The 18675-nt window shown below is 38.8% G+C and overlaps 1 protein-coding gene across 1 annotated transcript in view; it reads left to right on the plus strand.

Moving 5' to 3' along the window:
* Rmnd5a (required for meiotic nuclear division 5 homolog A) overlaps window positions 1-18675 on the plus strand; it is a 66438-nt gene that overhangs the window by 21361 nt on the left and 26402 nt on the right. The window contains exons 3-4 of the mRNA XM_087907151.1: window positions 5767-5901; window positions 7401-7501. Of these exons, the coding sequence (XP_087763277.1) occupies window positions 5767-5901; window positions 7401-7501 (236 nt within the window). The remainder of the gene's footprint in view (window positions 1-5766; window positions 5902-7400; window positions 7502-18675) is intronic.

Here is an 18675-nt window from a genome sequence, read left to right on the forward strand (position 1 = left end):
GACCTGAGTTTGATCCCTGGAAGTAGGGTGGAAGGAGAGAACTGATTCCTCCAGATATGTGCCATGGCTCTCATGTATCTACCTGTTTCCACAAGTACATCTTACAGACAGACATACAACAACAATAATAATAAAACTTTAAAAGTTGTGTTTTCTAATGCAAGCTGTTTTAAGTGTATCATAAGAGTTGGTGGCAAGGACTAACTCAGATTTGTCTATTGCATGTTGGATATTTATTATTGCATGAATACTTGTGGAACATTTCATGTACATTATTTATACTATCTTGAACAACTGTTTAACTTAATCTGCATCCCAACAGATGTGCCTTCGTGCGCATGGGTGTGAAACTGAGGTTTATGCTCGAGCCAGAAAAAAAATGGAAAAGCTGAGCTTAAAACCTAGATCTGGGACTTTAAGGACCCTCTCTCTGCTAGAATTCCTTGACAGAAGTGATCTTTAGTGCCTTGAGAGCACCTGCTGTATGCCTAGGCATCTCTCTCCCCTTGTAGAATGGGAAAAGATGTTTGCCATCTCTGGGAGAATAAAATCACTGTCATTCTTCTGTTCTGTTCTAATAAGGAGACACTGGGACAGCAGATTGGAACGTGAGATCCTTGGATGGAGTGTGACAGGCAGGGGGTTATGGAGTATGCTTATCTTTTTTAAGAGCTCAGTGTGTGATGTGGCTTATGCCCTTGTGCTTGTAAGGTAAAAGCTTACTAGTGTGCTCTATCTACCTTTCTCTTCACTTTGAAAACCAAAGCAGAGGTGTGAGTGTGAGTATTGCACAAAGGAGGCAGTAAGACGTCAAGAAAGATAGTGTTGGAATACAGAGTTCCGCCTGTGCCGCTGCCGCTGCCGCCACTGCTGCACTTAGTTTATTCCTAGCCATAGCTTTTGAAGCACTGCTGTCTACTATATGCCTAGGTACAGGTGTATTTCCTCATGGATCTTGCAGTTTAGTATCAGCTTTAGTATCTGTTACCAGATTATTTTCCTAGGGGGTTTTTATACCAGTTTACAGTCATGCCCAACCTGTTTGGCAGTCCTGTTCCCTCATCTCTCACCACATTTTTAAATCTTTAAAGATTAACCAGATGGTGTGTGAAGTCATGTCTGGTCACACTCACTTTACCTTTCTGATCTTTTGAGGTGGAGCGTCTTTTCACATGTAACCTTTCGGATGGCCTCCTTTGTGAATTTCATGTTCTTTTTGTCCATGGCTTTCCTCAGTCTGTCTCATCAACTGGGGAGTTTGCTTCCATATTCTTCTGAACTTGTAATCTTTGTGATTGAGTGTGAAGTAGCCATCTTTTCCCAGTCCAGGTCTGCTTGCTCTGTTGGGAGGCCTTTGGAATCTCTCTCTTTCTAACCCAGATTAACCAGATGTTGGAAAAACCCCAGTTCTTTGTAGGTGCAGCAGTGACCTGCAGTGGAACAATTGTTGGAGTTTTCTTCAAAGTAGATAGGAAGCTTTAAAATAACATTGCAAATTGACACTTAAGAATTAAAACAAATACTGTTTTACTGTGATTTATGCATGTATTTGGTGAGCAATGAAAACTAGTCTTTAAGTTGATTTGGTTGAATTCATGAGATCTCCAAAGAGTTAGTCTCTAGATTTAGCGTGTTGTGAATTCCTTTTTCCAAGCTTTATTGCATCCTGTGCAAATGGACATGCCCTTGAACATGTGCTTTGCCTTTTTTGGTCCTTCCTCCCTGGGTAAGAACATCATGTCAGGCTTCTTTTTGCTTTATTGATTATTTTTCAAGACGAGGTTTCTCTGCAGTCCTGGCTGTCCTGGAACTCACTCTGTTTACCAGGCTCAGAGATCTGCAGGCTTCAGCCTCCCAACTGCTGGGATTAAAGGTGTGTGCCACCATGCCTGGCATATTGAGACAGGGTTTTGCTGTGTATAACCCAGGTGGACTCTGAATTCAGGATCCTCTGGTCTTTGCTTCCAAAGTGCTGTGCATCTATAGGTGGTTCTCATTGTTTTAAGGATATGAAAGGAAAAAATAAAGCAGACGATGCTAATCACAGACAGGTATTTCTTTACATTAGTGCCCGTGCTGGTTTACAGTGTTGCTTGATTTCCTGGGCAGCTATGTAAATATGCTTGGTCACCTAGTAACAGGCTGGAAGAAATGCCAACTCTGATGCAACAGTGAGTAAGAATCTGCAGTTATCCTCAGTGGGTACTAGCTGTAAAGGACAACGAGTCTACAGTCCATGACCCTAGAGAAGCTGAGAGTAACAAGGAGAACCTAAGAGAAGCATATGCAGATCTCCCTGGGAAAAGGAAATAGACAAGATCTCCTGAGAAAATTGGAAGTATGGGGGTGGGGAAATGGAGGGCTGAAGAGGAGGAGGGGACTAAGGGAGGGGGAGGAGAACTTGAAGAAATGGGAATGGGATTGTTGAGGTGGGGGAAGGACAGAGACAGAGAACAAGGAGAAAATATCTTGATTGAGGGAGCCGTTAATGGGACTAGCAAGAAACCTGGCATTAGAGAAATTCCCAGGAATCCACAAGGATGACCCTAGCTAAGACCCTAAGCAGTAGTGAAGAGGGTACCTGAACTGACCTTTCTCTGTAGTCAGATTGATGACTATTTCAGATGTTACCATAGAACCTTCATCCAGCAACTGATGGATACGGACAGAGACCTGCATCAGAGCACTGGGCTGAGCTCCCAAAGTCCAGTTGAAGAGTGGGAGGAGTGAGAATGTGAGCAAAGAGGTGAAGACCATGATGGGGTCACCCACTGAGACAGTCTGCCTGAGCTAATGGGAGCTCATAAACTCCAGCCAGGCAGGGAAGGAATCAGCATTGGACCAAGCTAGATCCTCTGAATGTGGGTGACAGTTATATGGCTGGGGGCAGACTGCTGGCCCTCTGTTAGTAGCACCAGGATTTGTCCCTGCTGCTTATACTGGCCTTTTGGAACCCATTCTCCTTAGATAGATACCTTGCTCAGCCTAGATATAGTAGGGAAGGTCTTGGTCTTTCCTTGGAGCAATGTGCCTTGCCCTCTCAGGAATAGAAGGGGAGTGGGATAGGAGTTAGGGGAAAAGGTGGAGGGGATGGGAAAAGGGGAGGGAGTGGGAACTGGGATTGGTGTGTAAAATGAAAAAAAGATAGTTTTCTTTTTTAAAAAAAATAAAATAAGTGAAAAAAATAGTTATTCATCACCCCCCCAAAAGAAAAAGAATTTGTAGTTATAACAAAGGGAATTTGACTTGTTTTGCATCTCAACATCTGTTTATAATCTATTATGTGCAACCAGAACATAAACTGTGAAAGGTTTTCCTGTCTTCTTTAGTTGTTTTAAGTAAATGCGGTAGAAGGGTAAATGCTCAGAAACATGCATTGTTCTTGCTTGCTTTCCAAAGTGAGCGACTACATCCCAAAGCCTCAGTGTGACTAAGGATGCTCTTGCCGGAAGGACTTTTCCAGTTTTCTTTCCCATGTAGTAGTAACCATAGTAGCCTTTAGAAAGAAAAAATGTGAAGGCATCCTGGTAAAACTCCGTAACATTGTTTAAATACTAGACTTTTTAAAGTTTTCTCAGGAATCAACATTTATTTTTGGTATGTATCTTAAAGAAATTAATTATCCAAATAATTTCATTATGTAAGCAGATAGTGTGATAACTATTGGTGATAAATATTGGTGATAACTGTTAGATTATTTTAAAAGCAGCTGTAGGGGAGAGAAGGTGGGAAGAGGCTTGGTCTGACCTTAAGCAGGACTATGTTTATTCATGGCAAGGGGGCATCTTCATTACTCACATGTGTGAATGGCCAAAATGCCTACAGAGGAAGATAGGATGTGGCCTCTTATGGGCAGAAATGACTTCTGTAGTCCTCAAGAATGCTGGGAAGCATAGTCCTTCAACAGAAATTATCAGTGACTATTAAAATTCTGCCAGTCATCTCTGTGAGTTTGAGTTCAGCCTGGTCTATAGAGCGAGTTCCAGGATGGCTAGGGCTATTACACAGAGAAACCCTGTCTCGAAAAACAACAAAAACCAAGAAATTAAAAAAAAAAATTCTGCTAGTATGCTAGGCATTGTGCTATATACTCTTAGTCTGTACTGTGAGGAAGGCAGAGGTCAGGGCTTCAAGGTCTCTGGTTATTACAGGTCTGTTGGAAGGCAGCTTGGGCTTCTTGAGACCCTGTTTCTAAAAACAAGCAAACTGGTAATACATACTAACAAAGCATATTTATTTTCCATGGTTGTTTTTCTTCTTTCCTGGGGAGTTAAATACCTGGTGACATATTAATAGGAGGTTGATAAGATTGAGAAGTAATTATTGAGTTATTGCCACCCTGGGGGCTGTGTGTGTTTACAGACCAGTGAAAGGTATAACTCTAAGTGGTTGTTGCTTGTTACATAAGCTTAGGTATGTGGAGAATTATCGGCAGATTCCTGAGTTTGTAGTAGATTACATCATTAGATACCCATTATTTTATTCATTTGAATTGCCTCTGGGGTAGTAAAATAGCCGTATCATTCTTTGAGTTTCTAGTTGAGTTCAGAAGAACAAAATACCACCTTGTATTTTGGCTGGTTATTACACAAACTATAAATGACTTTGTTTTAAAGTGTCGGTGGCCTGCCATGAATCACCTCTCAAATACAGGGTTTCTGATAAGCAGAAGTAAAACTCAGAATCTCTTTAGGTGATGGTGGTTCATTAGTAAGTTTATATGTGCATTATTTTAGCATTTAAGTTGTTTGTGTTTTTCCCATTGGTTAGGCTAAGTTCTAGCACAAGAGATTCTATTAGAAAATAATGATGAGTGAGGGCTCCCGAGACCCCACTCTAGCTGGGGAGCTTTGGGCAGTTAATGACTGCTGGAGAAAGGAGAATCATTTTTCTTCTCTGTTACATGACCCATTCTCCAGTAAATAACCCCGGGTTTTTTTTTTTTTTTTTGTATTTTTTTTTGTGTTCGCCCTTGTTTTTGGAACATTTTTGTAATGATAGCTTGGAAGTCTTGGGTTTCAGCACTTGTCCTTTTGACCTTGGTGCTTGTGACCTCTTCTCTGTGCCACTTGAGCTGTGTTTGGTTCCTTGTGTGCCAGACAACTCTGCACTGCCTTTCCCCATGTGGACCGCAGTCTTCTGTAGGTTGCAGATCCAGTTGTGTTCACCGTTTTGAATGTACCTTACTTCAGTTTCAGAGTGTAGTGTACTCTGTGAGTCAGAACTGTATATCCATAGCTCAAGTGTAGGCCTGGTAATAGTAAACTGCTCTTTTCACCATCTGGCCCTCCCATCTTCTCACTCCCAGCCTCAGGACTGCAGTTGTTGGGCTGTAACATGGTTTATTTAGCAGTCCTATGTTGATGTGTGTGTGTGTGTGTGTATGTGTTTCTGTCCTTTGCATTACAGATAGTGCTGTACCGAACATGCTTTTAACAGATACTATAACATATTTCTGAAAATACTGCTCTAGTATAATGCCCAGAAATTGGTTTATTGGTTTCAGTTTCATAGAAGTCAGTGTTAAATCTATACATTTTCCCAAAGTGCTCCTCAAGTTATTTTCGTATTTTTATTATGTGATTATTCCAGCCGTAGTTCTCAAGAGTGAAAAGATTTAAAAGATGCTCTAGGAAAGTTCCTGCCTGTGATTGTGTAAATGAATTGAACTGATACCAAAGTAAGATGCAAACCTTTGTTTATTTCTGTTAGGTGGGGTGAGAAAATAAAGTCACTTATACACGATTCTTTTCTGTTTCCCCCCAGAATTTTGACTCTGACATTAGCAGTGTGGGAATAGATGGCTGCTGGCAGGCAGATAGCCAGCGACTTCTCAACGAGGTGATGGTGGAACACTTCTTCCGACAAGGAATGCTGGATGTAGCTGAGGAGCTCTGCCAGGTAACCACATGCCAGCAAAGCAAGGGAAAAATAAAGAAGGCAATGCTGTGGAGTTTGCATTATCTGCAGATGAGACTTTGTATATACCTCAGACTGTAGATAGGTTTGTAATCTTTTAATACCATGAGTAACTTCATTTTGCTAGGATTTTTTTTTTTATGTTCTTAGAAGTTATGGTGCTGCAATTTAATGCCTGAATTGCCCTTCCCTTACTTACATAGATCTAATCTACATGGGAAGTAGAAAGTAGAAAAAGACAAGATCTCCTGAGTAAATTGGGGTCATGGGGACCTTGGGGGAGGGGAGAGGCAGGGAGGGGAGCAGAGAAAAATGTAGAGCTCAATAAAAAAAAATCAATAAATAAAAGTCAATAAAAAATGAAAAAATGAAATTATCACTCTTAAAGCTTAACATCTGAGTTGTTCTTTCCCTATTTGGAATCTGACAGGTTGGTTTCTAGTCTAGTCAGTGTATCAGGCTGTGTGGCCCAGACTACCTTTTACTCCTCCTGTTTCAGCTTCCCCAGCACTGGAGTGCACCGCCCACTCCTGTTTCCTCTTTTGATAGGAAGGTTAACATAGCAGAGAGGAGGAAAGACACAGATGTTAATGTTTGTTTTTCTGATCTAGTAAGTGTGTCAGATGAGTTGCAAACTAAAATTGACTTCAGGTGGGCCTTGCTCATCTTTTCTGTTGACAGGAACACATGAGGATGGTGGTAGTAGCTGCTGTGTGCTGTGTGTTTCCCCTGAGTCACACCCTGTTTACTCCTCTCCACTCCACTGTGAAGTAACAGTTGTTGCTGTTCTACACATGAGAAGTGTGAGGTGTGGAGAGTCAAGGAATGTGCCCAGGGCTGTTTGGGGAGCCTTTCTGAAGGAACTGGGATTCAGTCCCTTTTTCATTTGTCCAGACTCCACTCTGTTGCATTTTTGTTTGTTTGTTTTAAAAATGAAGAACTCAGAAGATAAAATAATTTAAAGGGAATCATAAACCAATCTATAACCTAGGTCTTTTCTATTTGAAACACTTGAGATAAATGGCACTTGGGTCTTCATACCTTTTGAGGTGTGTGTATGTGTCCATACACATCTTGCAGTAAATTATATCACTGAGAATTAGTTTGTTTTTCTCGTGTGGAAAGAGAGGTAGTAAGCGAGGTTCTTAGCATCTGGCCTGTGAAGTTCTCAGACACTTCTTTAACTCTGTAGTTTCCAGTGTTTCCTCCTCTTGTGATCAGACCGCGGCTTCACCTTGCACCCCGGGAATGAGTGTATGCTTGCAGTTCATTGATCTGAACATGCAGAACCACACTCAGGTTTAGTTCGTTGTTTGGTGCTCAGCTCAGACTTGGCAGAAACATAGTGGTGGGACAGTCTGCCACAGAAATACATGCTAAAGGGAAATTAACTTTAGAGCCCTATGTTTTATAACCTAGACCAGCCTTTCCCATTGTGAGTGAATATCCTAACAAGTTGTTCCTGTTCCTTTTCCTTCCAGGAATCTGGACTGTCTGTGGACCCAAGTCAAAAAGAACCATTTGTGGAGTTAAATCGAATATTAGAAGCATTAAAAGTCAGAGTTCTGAGACCTGCTCTCGAGTAAGTTACTTTGTCTCTAAGGTGCTGCGAGGGGAACTCTAAGAAAATATTTGTAAAACACATGAGACATATTAGATAGGCCTATTTTATCTAGTAAACTTCAGGAGATTCAAGAAAGAACATTTACATTTCTTTTAACCAAGTGAAATACGGACTATATAATTCGAGAACCTGGCAGCCTGCTTAACTTAACAGGTGATCATGTTTCCAGAAGAGAAAAGGGCTTCCTTATCTGTGCTGAAGCACTGCTTTGGGTTGGCCAGCATTATACTGAAGCACCATTGTTTTGACAATCTTTATGTGATATTTGAGCTTCCATAATCTGCTTGGGTGCCTTGCTATCATTCTGAGAGGTGATTTAGTTAGTTATGAGAACTAGGTGATATTCATGAACAGAGCAGAAATTCAGTTTAGAGATCTGGGGTCGGGGAGAAAGGAAGGGAACTAGTTATTTATCCCATGCTAAAGTCTCTGACTCGATTACCAGGATATTTACAATAAATAATATGAAATGAAGATAAAAGAACAAGATATTCAAAGTAGAGTCCTGGGGCTTTAAAACTTGGAAGATCTGAAATCGGTACTTATGTTTGGGAATAATCCATGTGGTGTTTTAATTATTAAAACAGGCAATTGTATTTTGAGGTTTGGGTGGAGATTATTGCATAGTTTTCTACTTTTGATCAGTTTTTTTTTTTTTTTAAATTTGAGTATTTCTAGACCTATCCCAGATGAGCAGTTGAGGGCTCTTATGTCAATGTGTATTTTCTGATTTCTGTGCAAAAATTAAAAATATAAGTGATCTGCTCAGAAGTGAATTTTCTTAACTGTATCTTTGTAAGGTCAGTTTTACTGTTGTATATTGTGTATGAGGACTACTGGTTTTAGTTTGTTTTTGGAGAAAGGGTGTTGTTATTTATTCATAGTCCTGGCTGGCATTGAACTTGTGATTTTTCTGTCTTTTAGTATCCCAAGTGCTGGGATAACACGTGTGGGTTTTTGGGTTGTTTTAGATTGTGACACACCTAGGAGTTAAATTTAAATAAGTATCTGTAACTTTTTGTTTATAAAATTAGCGCTTACTCTTAGATGAAGAGTAAGGGAGCCCACGTGCAGAAGTGTGCTGAGCTTCCCAGTTCTACAGTGATAAGGGTTGTTCTTCAAGAGATATTTTTTCCTCCAGTTTTTTTAGGGTGTTCACCTGATTTGTATTGATTGCTTACTGTGTGACTGTGCTGAGTATTTTAACTCCTTTAGCTTTAGAAGTGCTCACCACTTTTCCTTTTGGAGAGAGAAATGCTAAGTGATTGGAAACTGTCTTTGGAGTTACTACAGTAACTAGCATTCAAAAGCAAAGTGCTGTGTCCAGTGAAGCCAGCTGGTTCCTTTCTAAAACACCAGAAAGAATTACCTTGTTAGATTTGAAACAGTTGGGATCTAGCTTCAACTTTGTGCATTTATGGGAAAATTTTTGGTTTTATTTTATTTTATTTAAAAAAAAACACTTCAGGGGTGCTTTTAGAAGCTTTGAGTTGCCTCTGACTCTTGAGACAGTTCATGGGCAACTGATCAAAGAAGAAGGTTGTTTAATGTATGCTTCATGAACATGGAGTCAGTGTAAGAGATTGTTGTAGAAAAAATTTAATATTCACAGTTAAAAAGTTTGATGCTGGCCTCCCTTCAAAAACATTACTTTGAGAAACAAGTGGATTTCTGTGAATTCAAGACCAGCCTGGTCTACAAAGAGTTCCAGGATAGCCAGGGCTATTACATAGAGAAAACTATAGGTCTTGAAACCGCTCCCCCCCAATTACATTGTTAAGTCTTTATTTTACATGAAACTGTTGTAGAAGATTATTTTAAGATGTGTTACATTTGTTTATCCTTTGGAATATTTGTTTAATGATACAAAGATATGTTTCATTTTTTATGGTGCATTAGTTTAACTCTGAAGCTATGTTGCTGTGCCTGTCTAAAACATATGATTGGTCTAATAAAGAGCTGGATGGCCTATAGCGAGGCAGGAGAAAGGGTAGGCAGGGCTAGCAGGCAGAGAGAATAAATAGGAGAAATCTGGGAGAGATGAAGGAGCGAGAAAAGAAGGAGCTAGCCATCCACCTACACAGCTTCTATATAGAAATAGAGAAAGGCAAAATCCCAGAGTCAAAAGTGGACGGGATAATTTAAGAAAAGCTGGCTAAAACCAAGCCAAACTAAAGCTAGGCTTTCATAAGTAATAATAAGTCTCCGTGTGATTTATTTGAAATCTAGGTGGCTGCCCCCAAAAGAGTTAAGAGTAGAAAACAGCCAATAACATGAAACCTCTATATTTGAGTTTAGGGTTAACATTAATTACCCCAAATACATGTACCAGGTTTAAAAAGAATTAGAAGGCACAGCAAAGTAAAAATGTGTTGGAGATTTCACTTCCTTACTGTAAGTCACTAAGTATCTTACCACATAGTCAATCACCATTAACCTTTTCTTGTGCATCCATCTGGATAAGTAGGTCTTCAATGCGATAGGTATTATATTGGTTGTGGGATGTCTATATGTCTGGGTCTGTTGTACAGATGGTTGCATACTGTTCTACATCTTGTATTTTTTTTAACTTGAAAAAAATTGAACTTCTTGCCTATATTGGAATAAACAAATATTTTTTTTTGTTTTGTTTTTCTCAAGTGGCTACATAGTATTTGTGAGTTTATGCCTGGATTTTGTTTAACTTCTTTTGGTTAAATTTTTGGTTAAACCAAAAGTAGTTAAATAAAACTCAGGTATATTGATAGATATTTGATAGTTTCAAGCATTTTATATAATAATCAGTACAGCAGTGATTAATTTCTTTTATTTTTATTGTGCCCTGCTCAGTCTGTAGCGTGTCTTCCTAGAGCATTGGGTCATGGTACATTTAAAACTTGGATTTAGGGGTTTTTTTTTTTTGGCCAGGTTTTTCTCTATACAGATTGTCCCAAAATAAAATGATGCCATAGGTATAAAGAGTCCCTTCAGCCGGTGATGGTGGTGCACACCTTTAATCCCAGCACTTGGGAAACAAAGGCAGAGAAACCCTGTCTGGGGGTAGGGTGGGCAACAACAACAATAATAATAAAGTCTTTGCAAGTTTGATGACATGTATGTTGTAGGAAAGAACAGCATCTTAGTATATTCAGTTTGCATTTATCTTATAAGGAAGTTTACCTGTATCTTCTGTAGATAGGCTTAATGCATTCATGCTGACCCAGATGCAGTCTTTTGGCTCTGAGGGACATCTTAAGAATCACTACTGATGATATGTGACCATCTTACATCATAACATGATTTCCCAGGACCTGTAAGATCCACTGCCTCTGTTAGTGCAAGACCCTCCACAGGACACCTTGAAGAACCAAAAATAACTAAATGGTTATAAGGAGAAAGAGAGAAAAGTAAAGGTTGCAGAATTTTTCACATACAATAGGAAAATATTGCTTTGGTTTATATAGCTTAAGGGTTTTAGGTAGAACAGGCTACCAACAGTACCAGGCAGGTTGCCGAATCTCTTAAGGCCAGAAATTAGGTAGGGAAGGAAGTGAGATGAGACTGACTGCCTTTGTGGGTTCCTGGTATAATGTTGATTAGTGGTCTTATAGATGAGAGAATCCTTATTAGACTTAAGAGAAACTATAGTATGAATGAATGAAATACAGGTTTTTTAGTAGAAAGCAGGTTAGAAAGTGAAAATGCAGGAAGCAAGTGGAAGCACCTGATGTTTGGAGGTTTGAATAATGGCCCGAGTGTACAGCAATCTGGTTGAGGCTAGAAAGATGGTTTAGGAAACTCAAAACACTCATTTGCTCTTTCAGAGGACCTGGGTTTAATTCTTGGCACCCACATGGTGATTTACAACCAATTGTAACTCCAGGTGGAAACTATACTTGTATGTGGTACACAGACATATATGCAGGCAAAGCATTCATACAAAAATAATTTTTTAAATTTTAAATAGTTAATGGTGTCTGCTTCTTGCTCTTTCACTTTGAAGCTTTTCATGGGTAAGCAGCCCTCACTTCAGGCAGCTCTCAGTAGCCACTGACAGCAGAGGAAAAAAGGGCTCTCATGGGGAGACAGTGGAGGACATCCAAGGTTGAACAAGTTGGATTTTCCCCCTAGAGTTTGAGTTCCTTCTTCTTACCCAATTAATTGACCTTAATTCTGAGAAGACCAAAAAAGAAAGATGATCCATTTTAAACTAATTCTGTTTATATGCAAAATGATGGAGAAAGAACACTTCAATTAAAAAGAGGCTAATTAAAAAGAGTGGGGTATGGTGCACACACCTAATCCTCGCACTTGTAAGGTGGAAGCAAGGAGATCAAGAACTCAAGGTCATCGTCTGCTGTATGGGAAGTTATAGGCCAGTCTGGGTCACCTGTCTCAGAAGCAGTGTAATGAGGTGTCCGTGACAAGGTTACAGAAGAGTAGGGAGACTCGAAAACATTAGAGGTGGCAGCATCTTTTTCTGTTTCAAATTTACTGCTCATGAAAGTTTATAGAAAATTCAAGCCTGATCCTCAGGAAAAGAATATGCATTATCTAACTCTGTCCTACTGAGGGCTTTGTATCGGAACAGAGTGGGCCTGTATGTCTGAGAACTGCATGTGCAGTTGAGTCTCTTGCGTGTTACTATTTTGTTTGAGTATTTTTTGTTCTTGTGAGATAGGGTCTCAGGTATCCTTTAAGTTGGCCTCGAATTTTTAATTGTCCTGCCTCTACCTCCCAAATACTGGGATCAGTGGCCATCTTGTTTGTGTTTGTATCATTCACATGTGTAATACGCTAGTCTCTTCTCTTCTTCCCCCTGTTCTTTTTGAAACAAAATTTCACTAATGCTATCTATGTAGTCCATACTGGCATTAGCCTCCTCAGTGTTGGGAATACAGGCATGCACCACCACACATGACTGAGTTCTTTAAAAAAAAATTAACATGTTACTTTGTGTGTGCTTATGTACATGCATATATAATTTACAGAAGTTTGTTCTTTCTTTTCACCATATGCACCCTGGAAATTTCATTCAGATTGTCAGTCCTGGTGGCAAGTGTCTCTGCCCACTGAGTAATCTTGCTCCTTTGTTTAATTTCTTAAACAACTAACAAAAAGGAAAAAGGCTAGAGAGATGGCTCAGCAGCTCAGAACACTTACTGACTGCTCTCTGAAAAGACCCATGTTTGATTCCCAGCACCAATGTTGGATGGCTCACAACCTTCTGTGACTCCAGCTGCAGGGGATCTGACACTCTTCTAGACTGCACTCATGTGTATATACCCAAACATAGATATAATGTAAAAAATAATAATAAAATCTTTTTTTAAAAGATACATCTCTCTGAGATGAAGAAAACATAAGTACTTCTAATGATGGAATTATCCAGTAGCCAAGATTTCTCTATTTGAAAATACCCTGTTTTGTGAAAAAAAATTCATACACTATAATTTGATCATCATTTTCTCCCTCTCTCAATTCTGCCAAGATCCTCCCAGTCTCCCTACCCACTCAACATTATGTCCTGTTTTTCTCTTTTAAAACAACAAAAAACAAGAAACACAAAAAGCACAGACCCACAAAAACACATTAAAGGAAACTTGAAACAAAATAAGCAAAAAAATAAAAAAATAAGCCAAAAAGTGCCAAAACAGCTGTGTGGTGGCGGTGGCTCACACCTATAGTTCCAACACACAAGAGGCAGAGGCAAGCAGGTCTCTGTGAGTTCAAAGCCAGCCTGGTGTACAGAGCGAGCTCCAGGACAGCCAGGGCTACACAGAAAAACCTTGTCTTGGAAAGACAAAGCCAAAACAAAGCAAAATGAAACAAAAAAGTCTACTTTTTTGTGACAAAAAATACTCACAAAAATACTGAGTTTTTGTGTTTGTGTTGGTCAACTACACCTGTACATGGGACATCTATCTCACTGCCTGCACATTGTCCAGCTGAGGGTACCTGTGTTCATTTCCACCTACTGACAGAATTTCTCTGATGTGGGTGAGTGAGACAGTCATCTATGAGTATAGCACTATATCATTAGGAGTCGTTTTAATGCTGCACTTCTGTAGCAGAGTAATAGTAGGTCTCTGGTTCTTGGCTGTGTCAGATCAGTGTCCATCTCAAGTAGTAGGCCTTAAATGCAATTAGAAAGCGATTGATTGTACCCATAACATTTATGTTGTTATAGCACCAACATACCTTCCAGGCACATCATAAAACTTAACTCCAAATGGATCAAGGACCTTAATGGAGTTAAGCCGGGTAATAATATGGATCTATTTACAGACTTCTACACCTTCTACATGCAGCCATCTGGTTTGACCAGAACCATTTTTGAGTCTTTTCTCTGGTGCATATTTTTGACTGCTTTGCTTTATGTCAAAAATGTGCAGAATTATGTCTGGGTTTTAACTTTTATTCATTAGTCACCATGTTACTGAAGATTATTTTTTCAATTTCTCTGAAGCCAAAGAGTTGTGATGACAGCAGCAAAGTGAAGCTAGGATGAGCCCTCAGCCCATAGGAAGCTGTGGTGTAAAGTGGAAGAAACTAAGGCAGAGTTGCTGCAGTCTCTTTGAATCTGAACTAACTGATGTAGCATGAGTAATAAAAACCCAGAGGCAGATATTGGAATTCAAGCTGAAGATCAGAAAAGCAAAGCAGTCAAACTACTAGAGAGCTCTTACCTCTAGGAAATCTTCAGATTGAAAAAAGAGTGAGTTTCTGTTTCATCCTGCCTTATATTCCTCTCTAGTGCTGGGATTAAAGGTGTGTGCCTCCACTGTGCCTGGCCTCTGGCTGACTAGTGTGGCTGCTTTGCACTCTCTTCAGGCAAACTTTATTTATTAAAACAAACAAAATACCACTATATTTCCCCTTCTCTAAAATTTAAAAAGGCTGTAACTAATATAAGAAAGCTATATACAATAAGTACAATAACTATACACAATATATACAGGCAGTAAGTACACCAATGGTGTCTAGTCCATTTTACTTTTGACAGATTCAGAGAAAACACTCCATTATCTATCCTGTTTTGTACCTAATTAACTTTGTATTATAACTTGCATTACTACTCAAAACTATCTTTTGATATCTTTCAACCTTATACACTTTACACTTTAATAAATTTCTTTTCTGGGTCCCATAAACAAGGAAAACTATAACCATCTAGTCTTCAACTACCTCAGACACCCAAGAAGAAAATTGTTGGATCTGGGGGTCACGCAATGATGGGGAGACAGACCACCAAAGTCCAATAAACCAGAAGCAAGCTTTATTCCAGAAAAAAGTGAAAAAAAATCACCATGGGTCACACAAAGCTTATCAGCTATAGCTGCAACCACTGCTGGAATATCAGGCTCCTGGAACTGTGGCAATAGGGGTTGGTTTTGGGCCAACCCAAAAGCTTTTACAGCCTGTAGGTCAGACTTAAAGTCACATTACATTTTAAGCTTTACAACTTTTGGTTATAGGACGTTAGAATGGTAACTTACAATGTTTACAAAACCCATGCCTGACACAGTGCTTTTTACTGTCTCTGAAAGAGTGCAAGGCAGAGAGTAGAGTTGCATAGGGGAGCAGTTAAAAATTAAGGAAACACAAGCAGAGGGTCCCATAGAGGCAATAGTTAGAAGCTACCCTTTGTCTGCAGTACCTGCCTAGCAGGGAGCTGGGAAGCAGGAGACAATTGTTCAAAGTTTACCTCTGTCCACATGGCTGCTGGAGTGTCTGCTCTTAAGGCAGAAGGTATTTGGTAAAGGTTAGGAGTGGCTACCAGCTTTATATTTTTTTTTCTTCCAAAATATGTTTGGTTTTACAACTTTATATTTCTGTATTCCTGGACCAAACCCTTTATTTCTATATTCTATTTCTAGTGTCTTCAGAAATATTAACTGACTAAGCAGGAAGTACAAGCAAGTGACTTCCAAAAATATGAGAAATGACAGAAACAGCTGCCTGCCTGGACAGTCACCCAGAGTTCCTCTGCAGTGTTGAGTCATCCATCTTTAGCCTAAAGGTTAAAATACTGGGCAGACTTTTCTATGAAGCAGGATTTTTGAAGGACTCTCATGCCTTGTCTTGACAGGGTTTGGCAGTCACTCTCTTTTGTGTTCAATTAGGACAGCATACTGTCAGCAGTCGAGGCAAGGACATTTTCTTGCCTAGTGGCTTACTTTTGCCACAAAGAAAGTAAGCTCTGTGTGGAGTTTCTTCTCTGAAGTAGATTGGTGCTGCTAGGAGCAGACATGTCTCGTCATTTCAAAAAAGAGCCTATGTTATTAAAACATATTAAATGACATATTCTGTAGATCTCCAAAGTGTTTGAAGATGACCTGTCTATGTACAATATATCTCTGTTTTACCTTGAAAACATACCTAATATAACTACAAGTTCAACTGTAATAGGTGACTAATTACTAACCTGTATATCATATTATCCTAAACAGTTGGTAATAATAACCTTCAAGAACTAAAAATTCACATTACATTGTTAAATGAGCTATATAGGTACAATATTTTGAACAAGATTAGAAACATATATACAGTATATTTTAATAAAAATCCTAAATTTGTGTCAGTGTACAAAATTTGTATAAAATATACAAAAGTTCAACTCAATGTAAAAGATTTAAAACTAGTAGTTGCTTTTTAAAAGTAGATTCAATAATTTACCTTTTTATCTTATCTATAGACTCCCTTTTTTCTTTTCAGAGTAGATTCAATAATCTACCCTTCTATCCTATCATATCTGTATTCCCTTTTTTCTTTTCAAAACAAGAACTCTGAATCTATTCTGTCCTTTATTCAACTTTCCTCCTGACCATAAGAATAACAGCTTATAACTAACCCACTAAACAATGCCAAATATCTGTAGTCCATTGAATGACCAAAAATCACCCACCCCACCTCTTGGGAATGTGGGCGTTGTATTCTTTTTACTTAATGCTGTCTGGAGGCAACGACATCTTTAGGGGATCCTGAAAAGAAAATTTGGGGTTAATTGCCAAGTACGTCCTGGGAGAAATAGCTTTATCATTTGTTCTCCAGTCTCTGTGTGAAGTCCAGAACTTGTCTCAAGTCCTGGCTAAAGTACTCTGTGAGACTGGATCATATCAGCTAGCCACCTCAAAATTGTTCTGAGAACTTCGTAGTCCAAAGTTGATCTTTAAGTGATATTTTCCAGCTTAGTGGTGTTACCATATTCCTGGAGGAATTGTTGTGGCACCCTGTCCTCCTTTGGAGACTTCAGAGGTCCCTGTTAGGCGAGCTCTTGGTTCACGGCAGAAAACTGGTGGAGAATCAAACCTGAAATCATGTACAGGAAGGAAGATGAAGCCTTTTTCTAGAGTTAGTTAGTACTCTATGACCATTAATATCATGAGAAAAAGTTTTATATATATATATATATCTATATATATATATCTTAAGAAAAGCAGTTAAAGAGTCAATATAAAACCAAAAGATTATGAGATTAGTGTCAATAGAATGGTCCTTAAATATTTGTTTGTTTGTTTTTTTCCCATATCAGGTGGCTCTTCTGACATGAGACAGATTTTGTATTTGACTTTAATAAGCATGCTTAGGTTTAGACAAGGAAAGAGCCACACTCCAACTACAAAGCCGGTTTTAATTTTTAATTGAGTTGATACTACAAGAAGACCACTTTCATTATATGTCTGTAGAGAATAGCAGAAACAAACATTTGGGAAGTTTTATAAATTTTATACTGTTGGAAATGTGTTCTACCAATAGACCAATTTACTCTTGGAACATTTTTTCTGCATGATTTGTCTCTTTTCTTCAGCTGTCTCCTTGGTCCAGTGTTCTTCAGATTCATTAGCTGGTTATGTTTATTCTCCCCAAAAGATCAAAACAAAACCCTTCCCCAACCCTAATTTTGGGTAGATTCTCTTTTGGCAAGTTATTTCTGATCAATGAAAAGCATTTGTTAGTTTTATAGGTTAGTTTAGATTAAATAGCTGTGTTGTTTGATGAATTATCATCTCTTCTAATTAAGATGTGTCTCTTGTTCAAGTCAAACTTTATCAATTTTGATGGTATCCATAGCTTTTCTGCTCCTGTGGAAACAAAAACAAAACCCCTTTGATGTATGATGTCTTCTGTATATATGTTGCTTTTATTGGCTAATGAATAAAGCTGTTTCAGCCAATAGCTTAGCAGATTAAAGCCAGGTCAGAAGTCCAAGCCGAGATACAGAGAAAAAGAAGGCAGAGTCAGGTCAGATACCAGCCAGCTGCCGAGGAAATATGTAGAAAATGAGGTAATGCCATGGCCACATGGCAAAATATAGGCTAATATAAATCAGTTAATTTAAGATGTAGGAAATACGCTTCAACCATTGGCCAAACAGTATTGTAATTAGTATAGTTTTTGTGTGATTATTCAGGTCTGGGTGGATGGGAAATGAAAGTACAATCTCTGTTTTCACCTCTTCCCCCAAAGTAATACAATCCTGGTTTCCATTCTGAGTTTGTTTCCATCTTTAAGTATGTTGACTGATTTGAATCCGCAGTTATTTCAGTGTCTCTCCACAGCTGTTGTTCCTTTTTCATTAGCATTTAGAAAACTGAAAGTTAGTAAAGCATCATGCAATCTATTTCTGGGGGTATTTATCATCCCATTTTGTTTATTTAACATTTGCTTTAGAAGTTTTGATCTTTCTATATATAGCTGCATGACCTGTAGGATTTTGTGGTATACCAGTAATATGCTTTATATTATAATAAGCAGAAAACTGTTTCATTTTCTTAGAGACATATGCTGGAGCATTGTCTGTCTGTATTTGTACAGGTATACCTACCTGTGAGGGCTATAACTTCTAGTAAATGCATGACTTCCAAACCAGTTTTTTTCCTAACTCAGAGCAGTTGCCCATTGAAAACCTGAAAGGTATCGATGATTTGATGTACATAGTTTAGTTTTCCAAATTCTACAAAACAGAACACATCCATCTGCCAGATTTCTTTCCTTTGACTACCCTTTGGGTTGCTTCTTGCAGATAGTAGTGTTTGTTGTATAAAGAACAAGTAGGACATTTCCTTATCATTTCCTTGGCTTGTTGCCACATGATGGAAGTCTTTTTTTTTTTTTAACCTTTGCTGTTGACGTGATGTTTTTAAAGAAAT

This window comes from Myodes glareolus, chromosome 6 (assembly GCF_982192425.1).
Source record: "Myodes glareolus chromosome 6, mMyoGla1.1, whole genome shotgun sequence".
In the NCBI taxonomy this organism is placed as follows: Eukaryota; Metazoa; Chordata; class Mammalia; order Rodentia; family Cricetidae; genus Myodes; species Myodes glareolus.